The sequence below is a fragment of the Nothobranchius furzeri genome, chromosome 10 (assembly GCF_043380555.1).
Source record: "Nothobranchius furzeri strain GRZ-AD chromosome 10, NfurGRZ-RIMD1, whole genome shotgun sequence".
NCBI classification, from domain to species: Eukaryota; Metazoa; Chordata; class Actinopteri; order Cyprinodontiformes; family Nothobranchiidae; genus Nothobranchius; species Nothobranchius furzeri.
This window is the reverse complement of record NC_091750.1, coordinates 66910764-66927422: the sequence shown is the minus strand read 5'-3', so window position 1 is coordinate 66927422 and position 16659 is coordinate 66910764. Positions and strand designations below refer to the sequence as shown.

Sequence of the window (16659 nt, the reverse complement as noted above, 5' to 3'; positions counted from 1 at the left end):
TCACAATTGACCCTGATGCACCCAAAGAGTTTCCTAACTTCAGAAATTTCCCAAATTGGGACCTGAGAAGTGGTTTTTGCTCACCATTTCGAAGATCGTTAGATCAGCAAAAAGCTGACTGGTTTGATTATTTTGCATATGGCATAAATGGCACATTACATCATGTGAGTCTGATAGTACGTGGTGTAAATGAAATTATGAGTGACAGTGTAGTGCAGGTTTCTAACAATGTAATTCAAGGAACTTCTGATTCAATGGGAATGTTGGTAAAAGGAGTTAGAGAGCACATCATTAGGCCCGTCTGGGATGCTCTGTTCTGGCCTCTGTGCGCTCTCGGATTGATGTGTGGGGTGATTGTTTTAATAATCGGTATGATTTTGGCCTGTAAAAACAACAAGTGGCAGTTGACAGGAAGAAAGCTGTTGGGAGAAAGAAAAAAGGACCTGGTAGATCCAGATAAGATGGGAAGAGAGGTGTCAAGGCAGGGGGAGCATTAGCCCCCCTTCTTGTTGCTCCTGTTTAAGTGCAGGCCTCTCTGCACCGCATGTCACTTGCTCCTTTACTGTCAGTCTGTAACTTGAAGTGAACCAATGGCTCATCAAACTCACCCTGAATCTGAACTGCTTGACGCTCTGAATCTGGAGGTATGTCAGGATTTTATAACTATTTTATCCAATTTATCTTTAGGATGTTGTAGACATTTCATAACTGGTGTACACTTGTTGTGAGGATTATTGTTGTAAAACTATGCCTGCAGATAGGAATTGTAGTGTGGTTCTTCCTGCAGCTTCTGCTGATTTATTTTCTCCTATAATTAAGAAGTGTTTATGCAGTAATGCAGTTACTTATTGCTTCATAGAATGAGTTATATATCTCATGTGGAACATATTTTATGTTCCTTCCAGATGGACTCGATTCGGCAGAATATCATAGAGGGATTAATCCCCTCTGCAGGTCCATCAACTGTTTTCTCTCTGAATGGCACATACTATTTGTGCACCGTGAATCGCAGGAGGGATGGATTGCCTCAGACTAAGACGATCGGGCTCCAGTGTGAACATGCTACGATGAATAAACGCTGCGTGTCTTGCAGGTTTATTCAGTACGTCCAGACCAAATGGAAAAGGGACTCAAGCGGGAGGCTGGTCAGGAGGACGACGTACTAATGTTGTCCTCTCCGGGAGTAGATGCCCTGCTTGAGCAGACCCACGACGAGGAGCTGACAACGGCGCCCTCATCTGACGTGGCTGAAGAGGTTGTATCAGTAATGACGGCAGCTTCGACATGCGTCCCGTGTCCTGATGTGATACGGGAAATCCCTATGGTCTGTCTAAGTAGTGAGCCAGCAGGCATTCCTCCCCCTGTCAGAATCGCACCTGGGAGAGAAATGAGATGGAGGATTTAATCACAGAAGGGGTGTTACTTTGTTTGTCAAGGCAAGATTATAGATTGCTTTCAGTTTATGAATATTTTGTCTGTAAAGACTGGATGGTTCGGCCCAGAAGTCTGTGACTCTTTTGGGACCGCACCTTTGTTGGATACGAAAAATCATGTTTTGGTTTTCAGCGCCAGCTTCCCACCGCGAATGATGGTATCGCTTCCGCGTGGAGAGGCTCCAGTGATGGATTTATCTTTATTCTTTCTGGGCGAAGATCCCACAGATGGAAGGAGGCAGTTTAAAGGTTATGTAACAACCCGTAAAGGGACCTTGTGCTTACCCGTAGCTGATGATGGCATTATGGTGAGAATGAGGGTTGATGTGGAGGCCACAGTTAGGTGTCTGAGTGTTCAGCCGTTCCTGAGTGAGATGGATGCTAGATTTATGAAGGCTTGCATTGCTGCTCTATCTTTTTATGGTCCTTTGCCTCAGTTCGTCCCCATGGGGGATGTTGCAAGTCCGAGCAACCGGTCAAGGCTTAGAAACAGTGGTCAGAGACAAGGGTCACACAAGGGTCAAGAGGACAATAGTTCAGGACTTGCTGGTGAGGACAGAACTAGGCAAAGGGTCAAAAGACAGGCTGGCTTCTGTGGATCCACCCATGGACACACCCATGATCCCGCACCTAACTCCACCTCTGGCGGGAAAAGAAGGACTGGAATGGAGTGAGGACAGTCCATCTGGACCCAGAAGTTCTCAGGAATGCTGAAAGAAGATCTACAATTTGCTACCAACATGAAGATTTATGACCTGTGCTCTCATTCCAGGAGTGCAGCATGTAACTTTTGTGCCCTCATGTGAATACTGCATGTAGTGAAAATGATACCAAATGTCTTATGTAGAGCTAAAAAAGTGTATTTGGTAAATTACCCCTTGACCTAAACTGTCAGGAGAGAATGACTTGTGACTCTTACATTGTTTAGAGCAGTCTCAGAAATGATATAAAAGGATGCAGCTCAGTTAGGAGAGCTGGCTGGGGCAGACGACAAGAAGAGACAGAGCAGATTTGGAGGGGTCATCCCCCGTCCTGCTGGATGGGGGATGACAGGCAGTTTTTTGGAGAGAAGCAGAGCTAGACAAGAATCAGTTTTTGGGGAGATTCTGAGAAGACAGGAGCTAGTGTAAACTAACTCTTACTTAATCATTTTGAACTAATTCCTCTGTGGGGGATAGCAGTTGTTTTTTCATTTACCCATTTTTGTATTTTGATTTTGTAATAAACCTTTTTTGAAAAAGAAACATAATCCTGATTCTTTCAGGTTTTCTCTAAAGCTTCACGTTTGGAGCCCTGGCCATAAATTGCACAGAGGTAAGCATATCGATGATCGGTCTCTGAATTATCGGGACTTACTTTACAGTTTATAATAGAATAATATAAAGAAACCTTAAGATAAGGGAAGTTTTAACTTCCCCCTCCTTGCGAGTAACGAGTTGTCTTAAGGGCGATAAAAGCAGAATATTCGAGGTTATTTTGGCTCTGATTGCAGGTTGAAAAAGTCTCTAATCAGCTGGAAGGTTGGATTAATAAATAAATTGATAAACTTATGATAGCCTGATCAACTAGCATAAATCATTTTATAGTTACCAACCTCCCACATAAGCTGTTAGAGGCGCAATTAATTCCGGGTAATCCAAACAATTGCTGAGAGGCTTGGCTTGCCTCCAGACTTCTCTCTAGTATCTTAACCAAAAGGTAACGAGTTTAAAAGAAGTGTAGTACTCTGGGGCTGGCTATTCGTACAAGTCGTTTCACCTTTAAAATAAAAGACAAGATTCTAATTAGATGGTCCAAACCCGGGTCTAGTACGATTATACTCGCCGACATCCCCCCGAACCCTGATGGATGCACCGTCTCATAAGTTCTAACGGAACTGGGTTTTAAAGGAACCGGTAAATGGGACGGGCACGCAACACTGTAAATGGTGTAAGATTGTGGAATGCCATTAACAAGGAATTTAAAGAATCAACTACACTTGCAATATTTAAAAAATGTATAAAATCGAATGTATTTAGTAATTATGAAAAGGAGAATTATAATGTCAAAGATTAGACGTGAAAATATTAGAAAGTGACTGAGGTTACACTGTGTTTGTTTGGCGGATAATTTTATTTCGTAAAAAGGGGCAGAAATCATAAGATTTTTTCTTCTATCTGCTCCTTTTCATTCAAATGTTTTTTTTTTCAATATGTTAATGTATCCTGTATTTGTTTGTGTTTATTTTATACATTGTGAATGAAATAAAAGATAAAAAAAAAGATGCACAGAAAAGAAGATCAGACACCAGCGAGGGAGGATAAGAAAGACGGACGCAACAACCTTGTCATCCCCTATGTAGCCGGTGTATCAGAGAAACTCAGGAGGGTTTTCTCCAAACACAACACACGCTCAGACAGAAACTGGTTCACCCGAAAGACAAAACTCCTAAACACAAACTGAACAATGTGGTGTATGCTGTACAGTGCAGCGAGGAATGCCCAGACCTCTACATCGGAGAAACCAAACAGCCACTTCACAAGCACATGGCACAACATAGAAGAGCCACCTCCATGGGACAGGACTCAGCAGTTCATTTGCATCTAAAGGACAAAGGTCACTCTTTCGAGGATGCCAACGTTCACATTTTGGACAGAGAGGACAGATGGTTTGAAAGAGGAGTAAAGGAAGCCATTTATGTCCACTGTGAGCAACCATCTTTGAACAGAGACGGTGGTTTACAACACCAACTGTCTGCCATCTATAATCCAGTTTTGAGATCCCTTCCCAGATGCCTCAATGCCCACGCATATCCTGGGCCATCTGACCTCAGGAATTCACATGATAGGGTGGGGCCAGGCTTCACATTGAGCTCACCCGAAACTCTGGCTGAATAGGACCCACACCCACCCTCACACCTTGGCTCATGTGTTTATGTAGAAGATCATCAGGGGGTCTTTTGTTCCCTCTTCGGGGGGAAACTCCCACTGGGTTTGAATCTGGGACTCTCCACCATTTGACTTTAGAACTGAAGAAGCCTCTCGGATGAGAGGTGAAACGTCTTCAAGCAACTCAAAGAAGTCCAGACGCTTTTCTTTCAAAGTTCCTTAGACTACAATGACCTGGGTGACTGAGAACCTTCACAGACACACCACCATGTGATTTTTGAGTTATTGGTACAAGTTCTAAAAAATTTTAAACATCAAAATTACAGCATATACTGTAGACAAATTTCAAATGATTAGACAAAACTAAACATTTATTTGGCAAAAATAAACTGTGGCACAAAGCTATTAATGTTTATTTTCATTGCATAATGTAGGTAAGTGGAGCATATATTTTTTGGTTACATCAGTGGGTGCTCCAATGAAAATATCACTGTTTACATTTATAAACTTCTCCTGTTATAAAAAATGTATACCACATGCTTTAGTAAAAATGAATGGTGTCTATTGATTAAATTCAATCTTTTTGTACTAGTAGAAAATTAGATGTGATGATGAATCTTTCTTACCTGTGCTATGGCATCTGGTAAGCCAGCTGCAATAGTCGGACCTTCTTTCATCTCCAGCGTCTTTGACATCAGTACTTCCAAGGTGGGGAGGAGGGTGCCATAGTAACAGTTCCCTTCTCCTTGTAGAATGTCCAAAGCAACTGTGAGTGGCTTCATGAATGCACAGTATTCTTTCAGAAACTGAAGCTCTTTCTCACTAAAACATTTTAACTCTAAACAATCAGAGAAGGTATTCAAGTCACTTGTAGGCATTTCAACAATCCTTGCCACAGCGTTGTGGAAAAAGTTCCATCTTGTAGAGCATGGCACCAGCAGCTTTTTGCCAACAGTATCTCCCACTATTTCTGAGGCCAAGGTCGATCTGCTAGCTTTACTCCACAGAGCTGTGCACTTGGCTGTCGCACTTCTATATATATTTTTTAGTAGTAGGATTCGAAAGCAGCCACTTGTCCACATCAGAACATGAAATCAAGTTGAGAGTGTGAGAGACACACCTCAGGTGGGGAGGTAAAACAATTCCCTCATCTGCAGCGGTGCTGAGCACATCTGAAACATCAGTGAAGATGACGTCTTCATCATCTTCTTCATCATCATCGCCAGAGAGCGACTCTGGTTGGAACATTTGGAAGGCTTTCACAAAGTTGGAGCCGTTGTCAGTAACTGTAGCTGTAACTTTCGTCGACAATCCAAACAATGAATGAATATGGTCATTCTCGGCAGCAATTATGTCATATGTGTGCCTACCTTTGATCCTTTTACAGGCCAGGGCAGCTTTCTGGCGTTTAAAGGTAGTGGTGTTAATCCAGTGAGAAGTTATCCCGAGGTAGCTCTTGTTGTGGACAGTCCAAATATCTGCTGTAGTGGAAATGTGATCAATCTCGTCCAGTGCCGTTTTAAGCTCAGTTTCCATTTTCAAATACTCCTTATCCAGGTAGTCGGAAAAAGTCTTTCTTCTCATTTGCAGTGTGCCGCTTGGACATGGTATCATACTTATCAGTTGCCGAAAAGCGGGCGATTCCACAGTTGAAACAGGCTGCATGTTCTCAACAATAAACCGTGCGACGGCCTTGTTTATCTCTCCTTGGCTAACACTAACAGTCCTGTTAAAATCTAACTGTTGTTGTTTAGTTGGCGGGGCATGGCTAGCTTCGCGAGTGGGGTTAGCATCCGGCTTCTCAACTAGCTTTGTGGAATCATGTCGTTTCTGGAGGTGCTTCGACAAATTGGAGTTGCTGTTTGCTGCCGTAGAAAGGATTTTTGATCCAGAAAGACATAGGTTGCACTTGACAAGAATATTCTTCTCTTTGTGCTCGATTAATGTGAAATATTTCCATGAGGAGAAACTCGGTTTGCTCCTGCTTTGATCTGCCATGACTGCGAGGTCTCCAAATCAAACACTCCCGCAAGGCATCACCACTGTAAACAGGAAGTAGTGCGCAGCTGCCTTTTTTGCCAAACTCTATGAAGTTAGCTAGTAACGGACAAAAGCACCATAGTGTGACGATAACAGAGTTACTGTATTTAAAAACTAACGCATATGAGTATTAGTTACTGACAAATGTAACAGAGTTACAGTAACGCGTTATTAGTAACGTGTTACTGCATGTAGATCAGTTGATCCAATGATTGAGTTATGCTGCAGATGGACTTTAACAGACACCGTAGTTGTGACGTGGGAGGTGTTCGTATGTACCACGCGTTCGAGCTACCCGGTTAACATGGCTGTGTAAGTTGCTGAGAGTAACCAGTAAAAGCTCTTATAATCAAATCCTGGTCTCATAGCTCATTTCCACACTGCACAACACTGGTTAGAACCACTGCTGTACGTTTCATTAAGGGAACAAAAACTCCATAAAAGGCACCAATAATGTTCATATAAGTTCTTTAAGTTCAACAACAGATGTTAGTCATTTTTAAACCGTTTTAGCTCACTGAGAACAAGAACAACTAACAAACCTACCTCTCCTCAGTATGGTCTCCCGCCGTCTGAGGAGAGTGCCGGGAAAAACACAGGAAGCGGCATCAATACCATTTTTCAAAATAAAATACAAAAACACATAAAATAAATATCGAGACAGATAACAGCTTGATAAAATTAACACAAAGACCGAGGAAGGACTTTTGGTGAATTATAAATATCAACAGAACACCTCTGTTACATAAAGTTAAGTTTTTATTAAGTGGGATTTAATTGATTATCAGCAATAGTTTCCATATGCCTTCATTAGAAAGGTGTCACCTGACAGTGAGTTTGAAGAGAAGACAATAAATCCTAAGAGCTGTGGAGAATGAGTTTCAGGGATGTCGTCTACCATTTTAGCTGATTTTACTTTACTTTTCTCCAAACAAACTTAAAACCTGTACTGCTCAGAATGTTACTTATTTATTCAGCTATTACAGATAAAATGCAACAAAACCTCAATGACATAAAACACACCTGCCAGTCTTCTATTCAGGTTTCTAATCTGTCAGTGGTAGTCCTCAACAGAAACTAAACCCAGTGGCAACCTGGAGAGAAACGTCTGTATCACAAAAGACATGCAACTGAAATGCAGGAGCTCTATATAGTGATTTTTTTCTATGTCTTGAAACTCCTCAAAATAAATAAGAGATCGGCCTACCCAGCTGTTTAAAGCGATGGAAGACATAATTTTATACTGACATTTATTCAGCATTTTAACCATTTTAATATAATTTTATGATCTAAATAAAATGCTATTTAAAAATTGTAAAGTAACCCAAACGCAGCCACTGTTAAAGAGAATGTAGAGAATAAAATAGCATAAATAAAATATACAGAAATACATGCAGATACTGAGCATAACTAACTAACTTTTAAGAACACAATTAGCCAACTTATGAGCTAATTGTTGTACTTATTTCACGCTGAAAATATCAGATAAGGTAAGGAGGGTGGTAGCTAGCTTAAAACATGACAAAGGTTTCAAAGATAATGAAAAACATTGAAATAAGTTAATAGCGAATATTTAAACATATAAAAAATAGCTGAGACTGAGTTCAAACTTGGTATTAATGAAGAAATAAGAAGATATTTTGTTAAAAAGTGTACATACTTGACAAGGGCTGGAGCGAAATAAAATGGCTGTTAACGTCTTCTCTGAAAATCTTGAAAATTTACCATGTGACAATTACGTCAACTTTTGATGCATGAAAAAATGCCTAAACTAAAACCCATAAGTAAGCAGAATTGATTTCTAATCTCATTTGTTGTTGTTGTTTTTAAATGTTTTTTCAACAAATACCATTAGATTGTAACTGATGTTGAGTTCAGTAAAAATGATTACATTTGTCCACATATCTAAAACCTCAAATAATTTTTCACAGTGCAGGACCTCAGGAAGAGTACTAATAGAGATCCAAATAATAAATCAAATAAACAAATTTATAACAACCTTATTTAAAAATATGCATTTCACGTAACAATTATACTGTTTTATTGATGCTGGCTATATGGTAAATGGTCTGTACTTGTATAGCACCTTTTTAGGGTACTACAACCCCTCAAGGCACTTCACAGCACAATCAGTCATTCACCCATTCACACACACACTCAAATTCTGATGGGGATGAGCTACGATGTAGCCACAGCTGCCCTGGTGCGCACTGACCGAGGCGAGGCTGCAAGGCACTGGCGCCACCGGTCCCTCTCACCACCACCAGCAGGCAAGGCGGGTTAAGTTTCTTGCCAAAGGACACAACAGCAGCATTCTCTGGTCAGAGCCGGGATCGAACCTGCAACCTTCCGATTACTGGACAACCCGCTCTACCTTTTTTCTCACGCCAAACCCTCTGTCAGGATTCTTGGTGTGACATTTGACCCAGCTCTCATCATGGAGTCTCATGTCAGTTACTCTACCTCCTGCTACTGCTGTCCCTTTATATTGAACGTGTGGTTCACTGAAAAGTCATTTCTAAATGTATATTTCTAATAATAATCTACCACGCTCATCTACCTGCAGCACCAGGCTCTGACTCACCTCGAGATGCAAAAAAGCACTGTGAGAATCATGTTCTTCGACTTCTCAAGTGCCTTCAACACCATCCAGCTTTATCTACTGCAGCAGAAGATGAAGGCTGCACGAGTTGACAAACATCTGACTGCATGGACTATCAACTACCTCACCAACAGACCACAGTGCATGAGGCTGCACAACTGTATGTCCGAGGTGGTGAGGTGGTTGTGTCCAGTATAGGGGCTCAGCAGGGTATGGTGCTCTCACCCTTTCTTTTCACCTTGAACACCAGCAGCTGTCACCTCCAGAAGTTCTCTGATGACTCAGCCATTGTCGCCTGTGTCTGGGGGGAATGACCTGGAGGACAGGTCCGTCATCATGGCTTTTGTGGACTGGTGTGAGCATAACCACCTTAGTGGTGCAACACTGACAGTTTTAGGCAGAATATTTAAATTTGAACTAAGATGCGATAAAGTGCCATATTATTGACTACATGTTTCTACAACACGATTAGACACACATTTATATAATTTATCAACAAGAAAAGTTGAAATGGGATGAGTTGCTCTTAGGTTGTAGTTTATTGTATTGCATTCTTTAAATTATTGCAGTTTGCTTTTAATGTTCAATATTTTAAAAAGGTATGAGATGTAAATTAAACTTCAATGGAAATTGAAAATGGGGCGCGGGTGTGCAAACATTTTCTTGTGCACCACAGTGAGCTTTCATTTATATAATCAAAGTTTTATTGACAATGTCATGCAAGAACTTCAAAATCACTCATTTATTATAAGGTCACATACAGGTGCTGGCCAGTAAATTAGAATATCATCAAAAGGTTGAAAATATTTCAGTAATTCCATTCAAAACGTGAAACTTGTACATTATATTCATGCAATGCACACAGACCAATGTATTTCCAATGTTCATTACATTTAAATTTGATATTCATAAGTGACAACTAATGAAAACTCCAAATTTGGTATCTCAAAAAATTAGAATATTCTGAAAAGGCTGAATATAGAAGACACCTGCTGCCACTCTAATCAGCTGATTTACTCAAAACACCTGCAAAGGCCTTTAAAAGGTCCCTCAGTCTTGTTTTGAAGGCACCACAATCATGGGGAAGACTTCTGACTTAACAGCTGTCCAAAAGACAATCATTGACACCTTGCACAAGGAGGGCAAGACACAAAAGGTGATTGCTAAAGAAGCTGGCTGTTCGCAGAGCTCTGTGTCCAAGCACATTAACAGACAGGCGAAGGGACGGAAAAAATGTGGTAGAAAAAAGTGTACAAGCTCTAGGGATAACCGCACCCTGCAGAGAATTGTGACGACAAACCCATTCAAAAATGTGGGGGAGATCCACAAAGAGTGGACTGCAGCTGGAGTCAGCGCTTCAAGAACCACCACGAGGAGACTCATGAAAGACATGGGATTCAGGTGTCGCATTCCGTGTGTCAAGCCACTCTTGAACATGAAACAGCGCAAGAAGCGTCTCGCCTGGGCCAAGGACAAAAAGGACTGGACTGATGCTGAGTGGTCCAAAGTTATGTTTTCTGATGAAAGCAAGTTCTGCATTTCCTTTGGAAATCAAGGACCCAGAGTCTGGAGGAAGAGCGGAGAAGCACAGAATCCACGTTGCATGAGGTCCAGTGTAAAGTTTCCACCGTCAGTGATGGTGTGGGGTGCCATGTCATCTGCCGGTGTTGGCCCACTCTGTTTCCTGAGGTCCAGGGTCAATGCAGCCGTCTACCAGGAAGTTTTAGAGCACTTCATGCTTCCTGCTGCTGACCAACTTTATGGGGATGCAGACTTCACCTTTCAACAGGACTTGGCACCTGCACACAGTGCCAAAACCACCAGCACCTGGTTCAAGGACCATGGTATCCCTGTCCTTGATTGGCCAGCAAACTCGCCTGACCTTAACCCCATAGAAAATCTATGGGGTATTGTGAAGCGGAGGATGCAATACGCTAGACCCAACAATGCAGAGGAGCTGAAGACGACTATCAGAGCAACCTGGGCTCTCATAACACCTGAGCAGTGCCACAGACTGATCGAGTCCATGCCACGCCGCATTACTGCAGTTATTGAGGCAAAAGGAGCCCCGACTAAGTATTGAGTGCTATACATGCACATTCTTTTCATGTTCATTCTTTTCAGTTGGCCAACATTAGAGAAACAAACATTTTTTCATTGGCCTTTAGAATATTCTAATTTTCTGAGATACCAGATTTGATGTTTTCATTGGTTGTCACCTATAAATATCAAAATTAAACGTAATAAACATCGGAAATACATTGGTCTGTGTGCATTGCATGAATATAATGTACAAGTTTCACGTTTTGAATGGAATTACTGAAATATTTTCAACCTTTTGATGATATTCTAATTTACTGGCCAGCACCTGTATGATTAAAGTTTGTATAAAAGTAAAATATCATGTAGGCAAAACCAACAAATTATTTACAAGAACTCAAATACAAATTATTACAATAATATATAATTAAAAAGAACATTCAAGATACACCTTATAAACTTTACATACAAATAATGTGTATCACATTAACATTTCTTTAAAGAGTTTGGTGCTGACTGATTCCCTTATTGACTATTTAATGGCCATATTTGTAAAGTAGAATTCTTTCCATTTAAATCGTGATTTTTTATTAGAACCTTCGTTGTCTGATGGATGAAGGCAGGCAACAAAAAATGTAGAAATTGGTCTTTTTTTAAAATGTGAAAATGGACGTTTCAGGTATACCTAGGGGAGCAATGAGCTGGTAAACCAGCTGTCAGGATGAGAGAATTTGTGCATTTGGGAGAAGTAGTGTAGGATGGTGGGTTGTCAAGTTCAGAAGGAGATCCGATGCTGTTGCTGGAAGAGTCATCCATGGAGGGATCCTATGAAACACAGAAACTACCGATTTATCAATATCATGTGGTATTTAGATCTTAATTATTTTGGGGTTCTGATGTAAATAATCAAAAATAGATTAAAGAGGTCAACATTCTTGTGTTCATCTCACAGAACTAATTAGTGCAAGCCATTATTTGCAAATGTGTTGAATCCCCATTTCCTGCCAAAGACACAGATGGGTTCCTGGAGGAAATGATTTTCAATTTAATGTCCAATATCTTTCAGTTTCCTGTTAAAGAAGCCTTTTTGCAACATTTTTAGCATACAGGAGTTTGTGCCAAAACCATATTTCCAAGATTTGAGAGTCCAGTCAAATTAGTTTGCACTGATATATTATGAATAAATGCTCATTACAGTCACCTTATGAATTTAACCCTTAACCCTCTGGAGGCAGGCGTTGCAGATTAGCAACGTTAAAACCTACCTACTTGGTTACTCCACATACGTATTTCATGAGCATTGTTTAACTCAGAAGTACCCCTGAAGAACTTAGTTGTTCGTCCTTTTATCAAAACTTATTTTGAGCCTGAGAGGGTTAAGTGTCAAACCCACCAGTGTGCTACAGTAAACAATGAAAGCAGAGCGGTGAAGAGAGACATACTTTTTGCTGCAGAATGTAGAGTGATGTCACTGCATTTATCCCGTTATGCGCCGTCATTTTTGGAGCCATATCATCTGTGACAAAGCACAATACGTGATATTTATTAAGCACAACTTTATTCTGCCTTACCATGAATTTTATATAAAATACCATTTTGATTTAGTGGTTTGTGACGAGAGTGGCCGTAAATCCTGGACATAGATTTTCTGGGCTGCTTTTTGGACCTAAGTGGAAAATGGGCATATAATTTTAATATTTGCTTCTTTTCATTTTCAATTTGTTTTAATAAACAGTTATTGGGTAATATATTCAAAATTATGGTTATACTTTTTAGGAGTCCAACAGGCACACACGGTCACCAAGGCAATGAGGAGGAAGATTCCTCCAGTAGAAAGAAAGATGTAGAGGGAACTTCTTCCTAATGGGACACACAAAAGTATTGTTATTTATCAAAATATCAGCCATCTTTGTGCACAAGACATGATTTTACGCTATAAATACTGTCAGTGCACCCCAGGGCAGCTGTGGCTACATCGTAGCTCATCACCACCAGAATGTGAATGTTTGTGTAAATGGATGAGTGATACACTGTAGTGTAAAGTGCTTTTGAGTCGTCTGACTCTGACAGGCGCTATACAAGTGCAGGTCATTAATCATGAGATTTTGTGAGTCAATTTACACGTAATCAAGCAGTACTGTATCTTTCGTATCTCATTCCTGAGAGTGGCACTCACTGTACACAGACAGTCTAACGGGCAGGCTGGTCATGCTGCCCACAGGATTCTCCACTGTGCAGCTGTAGATGTCATCATCGGCCATCAACACTCTCATGATGGTCAGCAGCTTCTGATCCGGCGACAACAAGAACCTTGTTTCGTTGGTCAGGGGCTTGCCACCTTTAAACCACCTGTATGTGGTCCTAGTTCCGTTGTCATGGGAACAATTGAGGAGGAAGTTTTCACTGAGCTCCAGCACAGAAGAGGCTTCCATGTGGATGTATGGCCTGGATATGGGCTCTGGGTGAAGGTGATAGTAGATGTTATCAGTGAAAGTAGACATAAAAACTAAAATAAAATAAAGACATGATTTGGGTATTTAGTGCAGTAAAATTGAACTAAAATACATTTTAGATTTGCAGAATGATAAACAGATTCTGATTAACTCCAGCGTTCCTTCTCCCACAGTAGCTGGAACAGATGTCTCTTGAGCCAAAGAGGAAGTACCTCAGTGTAAGTGAGACCTTTAGAGCTTGACTACTTTAGAACAAGTTTGGAAAAAAGTTTGGTGGGAAATTTTTGGAGAAAAAATTGTTTGCCGTCACGTTTTTGTAGGAGGTCAAATTATTTCTATTTGGAATTTGCATCATTCTGGAATTCTAAAACCTCATCTCTTTAGGATAAAATCCTAATTAAACTTGATTTATCCTTTTGCACAGATGCATGATTCCAATAGTGGATGGGGAGAAGAAACCCTACCATCCACAGTAAGCACGATGCTGCCCTCGCCTGTAAAAATATCATCTGTGATGGAGATCTCCACATCATAAGTTCCATCATCCGAGAGCCTGAGGTTGTGGAGGAGCAGCGTCCCATTCTCGAATACCAGGATTCGATCTTGATACTCGGGCCTCAAGGTCCCAATGATGTCCGTTCCAATCGTCTGGACAACGGTAACAGACTTTTCCCTCTTGAGCTGCCACTTGATGACCGGCAAATCGAGGCTGAAACTACTGTAGCGGACCGACAGAAGGGCCTCCCCTCCGACCACTCCTCTGATCAGAGTGTTAGGGATTGTCATGTTTACCGCCAGCACTTCTACTGTGGAGAAGAAAGAAAACAAAATGTCCCAGAATGTGTCAGCTCCAGTTAGAAGGCAAGGGTTGTTCTGCCTTGCTGCTTGAGAGCCACTATCCTTCATGCTTTAGATAAGGGGTGCCCAATCCTTGTTGTGGAGGATTGGTATCCAGCAGGATTTAGTTTTAACTCTGCTTCAACACACCTGATTTCAATCAGCAGGCGATTAGCAGAGCTTGAACCTCTGAATCAAGTGTGTTGAAGCACAGAAACAGCAAAACTTGCTGGATACCGGCCCTCTAGGACCAGGATTGGGCACCCCTGCTTTAGATGCTTCTCTGTTTCAACTCACCTGATGTCAGTCAGTAATGATTGACAGGCGAATGGACACTGAACATGCATCAATTAAATCAGGTGAAATGCAGAAGAAGCCAAAACATTCAGCACAGTAACCTTTGGGCACACACTCTCAACACCAAACTAAAATATTCTAACATCACGTCGTGCACATCATTTTCTCGTTCTACCAAGTAATGTCACTGCATCGTTTTAGAACCAGCCATTATTGTAGGTCAACATTGCCATGGTAACTGTTGTCTATCTCTGGGATGGGCCTGCATAAATGGACAAAAGTGACCATTGTTTGGTCAGATGTCCCTCTTGGCAGTTCATGAACAGAGCACCGGGAGCAAGCCAGAGTTGCAAGCTTTGCAGAAACAGAGCAGCTCAGTGAATCGGCTGCTAAAGGCAACAATGGCAGGACAGAAATGACGCGCACTAAACACAGCTGAAAGCATGTGAAAATGCTGGTTTCTGGTACAGCCTGTTGGAATGATTATTGTGTTACTTACAAAGAGAGGGCACAAGACTGTAAAAATGCCCACACAGCCTGATCAAACCCATGACATCAACAAAAATACAGCTTCTTTGAAGGTTTCATTTAGTTTAACAAGTTGTGATGATACTGAACGAGCTCATAACAGGAAACAAATGGAAGCTTTTGCGTTCTTTACATATTTTAAAACATTTGTTCTTCCTTCACTTCAGCAAACTTTTATAAGGAGTTGATTCTCTCATCTTGCATCAGGCAGAATGCAAAATCTAATGAAAATTTCTATTTACCATGATAAAGCACAGATCAAGATTAGCCTCGCTTGATGATGAATGAATTTTCAGTTTAGGTAAAGGTTACTTACTGAAATTGAAGAAACTGAAACACGCAAGCAATAAAAACTTGTGAGTTGTTTTGACTTTCGTAGAAGCGTCCGTCTCTGGCTGCATCTTGGGTTAAAAGCTTTGTTTTTGTCCCAGACAGTCAGCATGATTTGTGTCTCTGGGCTGGACGGAGGACACAGTCGTTCATTCATGCCGTTCTGGCACCAAGGACATGTTGTTCTCAAACAGTAGAAACAGGTCTCGATATCCGTAATGTGTGCTCAGTTGGATTTACGCTTCTATCTGAATGGGAAAATGTTGCGTATTAAAACAACATGCGATAATTGGGTTTTAACTTCCTACAAAATTCCTTCAAAAACAGGGAAACATTCATAAAGCTATATAAATCAACTGCATTTTGCTTTTAGTGAGAAGCAGGTCTCTCCAAATTATTAGAAATCATTACGAAGAAACATTCTGTAAAGAATACAAATGAGCATGCACTCTAAACCTAAAACAAGTTCAAGGTAACTGAGAAATTTTGATTAAAAAAAACATCTGAGTCATATAAAAAGCATTTTTACATTCATTCATGTCTCATAAGGCGGAGATCGGGCATGTATTTTGGTCCCATGCCATTGAGTGATTTATAAACTAGTAGGAGCACTTTGAAATCTATTCTGTAGTTTACTGGTAACCAGTGTAGGGATCTAAGAACAGGAGTGGTGTGCTCCGTTCTCTTAGTTCTTGTTAAGACTCTAGCAGCAGCCTTCTGAACAAGCTGCAGTTGCTTTGCAGCTTTTTTGGAAAGACCAGTTAGGAGACCATTGCGGTAGTCCAGCCGACTAGAAATGAAAGCATGAATAAGTTTCTCCAAGTCTGGTCTTGACATGAGACCTCTGACTCTTGCTATTTGATGAAGGTGATAAACGCTGATTTAGTTAAAGCCTTAATATGTCCAGAGAAGTTCAGGTCAGAGTCAATGATAACACCAAGATTTCCAACCTGAGTCTTTGTCTTTATTCCCCTGGAGTCTAAATAGATTAAAGGTTCCTCTTCATCCGCTTTATGAATGCCTGCATCAGCCGTTGAAATGTTGTAAAGATTTATTAACCCTTTGACGTTCTGGCACAGAAAAGTAGAAAAAGTGGGGTCCTTTAGGTTCACTGGGGTCATGATGACTGATGAATTCTCATGGTCAGTGAACACCACACCCATAGTGAAGAGAGCTCATCAGAGACTCCACTTCCTGAGGGTTTTAAAGAAAACCAAGATGGAAGAAAGGCT

At 41.0% G+C, this 16659-nt stretch overlaps 2 protein-coding genes across 3 annotated transcripts; both read right to left on the bottom strand.

Annotated features, from left to right (window-relative positions):
- Positions 1 to 349: 349 nt before the first annotated feature.
- LOC139072127 (uncharacterized) lies at positions 350 to 9209 on the bottom strand. The gene is made up of 2 exons (XM_070555396.1): positions 1719 to 9209; positions 350 to 1376 (listed from the first exon to the last, which is right to left on the bottom strand). The coding sequence occupies exon 1, from the start codon at positions 6296 to 6298 to the stop codon at positions 5333 to 5335; it is 966 nt and encodes a 321-aa protein (XP_070411497.1). The 5' UTR covers positions 6299 to 9209; the 3' UTR covers positions 350 to 1376; positions 1719 to 5332.
- Positions 9210 to 11657: 2448 nt separating this feature from the next.
- Positions 11658 to 15585, bottom strand: LOC107387068 (hepatic and glial cell adhesion molecule). 2 transcript variants are annotated; one of them, XM_015961834.3, is made up of 7 exons: positions 15414 to 15585; positions 13900 to 14238; positions 13159 to 13440; positions 12752 to 12842; positions 12575 to 12648; positions 12425 to 12498; positions 11658 to 11807 (listed from the first exon to the last, which is right to left on the bottom strand). In XM_015961834.3, exons 1-7 carry the CDS (start codon positions 15496 to 15498, stop codon positions 11658 to 11660), a joined length of 1095 nt encoding a protein of 364 aa, XP_015817320.3. In that variant the 5' UTR covers positions 15499 to 15585. The 2 variants fall into 2 exon arrangements, with proteins under 2 accessions (XP_015817320.3, XP_015817319.3); XM_015961833.3 differs by having other exon boundaries at positions 13900 to 14241; positions 15414 to 15579.
- Positions 15586 to 16659: the final 1074 nt, after the last annotated feature.